The 2,067-nt window shown below is 47.7% G+C and overlaps 1 protein-coding gene and 1 long non-coding RNA gene across 2 annotated transcripts in view; one reads left to right on the top strand and one right to left on the bottom strand.

The window, feature by feature from the left end:
• The window catches only part of LOC116703978 (uncharacterized), a 20,005-nt gene that overhangs the window by 7,647 nt on the left and 10,291 nt on the right, over positions 1-2,067 (bottom strand). The gene's annotated exons all lie outside the window — the stretch shown is intronic.
• ccdc82 (coiled-coil domain containing 82) overlaps positions 1-2,067 on the top strand; it is a 5,966-nt gene that overhangs the window by 289 nt on the left and 3,610 nt on the right. Inside the window, exons 1-2 of the mRNA XM_032539103.1 lie at positions 1-611; positions 1,071-2,067. The exon at positions 1-611 is cut by the window's left edge and continues 289 nt beyond it; the exon at positions 1,071-2,067 is cut by the window's right edge and continues 3,610 nt beyond it. Of these exons, the coding sequence (XP_032394994.1) occupies positions 45-611; positions 1,071-1,274 (771 nt within the window). The 5' untranslated portion in view covers positions 1-44 and the 3' untranslated portion in view covers positions 1,275-2,067. The remainder of the gene's footprint in view (positions 612-1,070) is intronic.

The raw sequence follows: 2,067 nt of genomic DNA, 5'->3' as shown, positions 1-2,067 counted from the left end.
GGTGTTCTCTTTGATGTCACTGGGCTGTGGTACCGCGCGCAAACATGGAGAGCTTGTACAAGCGGAAGGTTTTCGCGTCGATGCGGAAAACCAAGGTGGACGCATCAAAGAAAAGAAAAGTAATCGGCTTGCCGGCCTCCATCCTAGACGACAGTGACGAAGGCTCCTTCACCTCGTCCTCCTCCGGATCCCAATCCGACTTCCAGAGCTCCGCGGAGGAGGACAGCGGGCAGGAGGACCGCGGCCGGAGCGATTCCGGGGCGACTTCTAGCGACGACAGCCGCTCCGTGACCCGCAAAAAGCGCTCGTTCCTGGGAGGCGACAACAGCTCCTCGTCTTCCAGTCCCGGGGAGGAGGACACAACAGATGATGAGAAGGGGGCCAGGAGCCAGCCGAAGAGGATGGTGCAGCCTAAAAAGCGGAGCAGGCTGCAGCGACAGGACGAGTCGGACTCGGACCATGCGGAGGAGAAGCGCAGAGAGAAGGCGGAGGAGAAGCGGAGAGAGGAGGCGGAGAAGGAGAAGAAGAGGCTGAGACACAACAAGCTGCTGGCGCTGTCCCGGAGGATGAAGGCCCGGGTCCCAAGCCGGAGGAGGAGCCGCCTGAAGGAGGTAACGTTACACCTTTGGAACCCCCCATCCCATCCCATATCACACACAGTCCATTCTACCTGGTCTGAAACCATCACTGCAGCACTTTTTTTTGGGCAGGACTATTAAATCAAAGTCTTGACATAGGGCCGCTTGATTATGGAAAAAACTTAATTCCCTCAATATAGGGAATCACTATTATTTAATACGATTACTCATTGCCTTTTTCAAGGATGTTTCAGTTATTGAACTTGTAAAAAGGTTAAACTAATCAACAGTGAAAACACCAAGAGCTGTGACATATTTCTCCATCATTTTTTTTGTTCCCAATCAGAACACGAGACAAAAAAAGAGTTACCTTGCAAAACGTAACGTGCAAAATAGTCGTTCTTTTGTGATCATTAGGTGCCAAAATCATAATCTGGACCGCAATTTCCATTATTTGCACAGCCCTAGTCTGACGTGGGTTTGTATTTTCAGGGTGCCGGCGACGATGAAGAGTCCAAAGACGGGGAGGACGAGGCCGGAGGTGATGAAGATGGAGGCGGAGGAGAAAACGGCAACGAAAAACAGGCTGCAGAAAGTGATGAGGGAGGCAGAGAGAAGGAGAAAGAAACTAAAGAGGAGAAAGAAGAAGATGAGGATGATGATGAAGAAGGGGAGGAGGAGGAGGAAGAGAAGTAAGTCCACCCCGTGATGGAGTACAGAGGACTTTGAATGTGACAAACTAAACACTTCTGAAACTGACTTATAATATCTTAGTTTGTACAGTTTTCCCTTCCCCTGCAGCATTTATATTGGAAAAGAAAAACCCCAAGAGCTGGAGTTACGAGGTTTTCACTGTCATATCTTGTTGCTAGAGAAACGGACACTGACATGCAACAAAAAAAGATGTGCAGATGATTTGGAAAGCCTTAAGGACCTGCAGTGACATGCATTTTGTCAAGGAGGCGGAGCCTGAAAGAGGGAAAAGTGGTTGATGGATACGCCACTCCTGGTTCAGTGTCATATAATCAGTGGTCACCCCGGCTGACGTCGTCAGGGTTATTCACACGCTTATCCCAAAGTCACTTATTACAGATAGATATCATAACACCCATGTTTCACCGTCAGTTGCAGCTTACACCGGCAGGTATTGTGTAAAATCGGCAAATTTGAAGGTGGCGTTAGCTACTGGAGCTACATAGCATCCCTGGACGGCTAGCACAGAGATAGCAGCCTGTTTGACATTGTTTTAATGCAAAACCATGACAATCTTTATTTGATTTTGCAACACTAGCAGCATGTAAGCCATGTTATCACTTATGCTAGCTCGATGCCACTGCATTATGCAAAATATGCATGGTTTGTATTTTATTCAAATATTGTTTTAAAAAAGAGTCATTCTGTTAATAGGAGTCATTTCTTAGTAGATATCATGCACATGCCGTGAGACAAAATAACTGTAGCTCAAAGTCCACTCCCTGGCCTTTTCTGG

Source organism: Etheostoma spectabile, chromosome 16, assembly GCF_008692095.1.
Source record: "Etheostoma spectabile isolate EspeVRDwgs_2016 chromosome 16, UIUC_Espe_1.0, whole genome shotgun sequence".
Taxonomy (NCBI): domain Eukaryota; kingdom Metazoa; phylum Chordata; class Actinopteri; order Perciformes; family Percidae; genus Etheostoma; species Etheostoma spectabile.
This window is presented reverse-complemented; position numbering and strand designations above follow the sequence as displayed.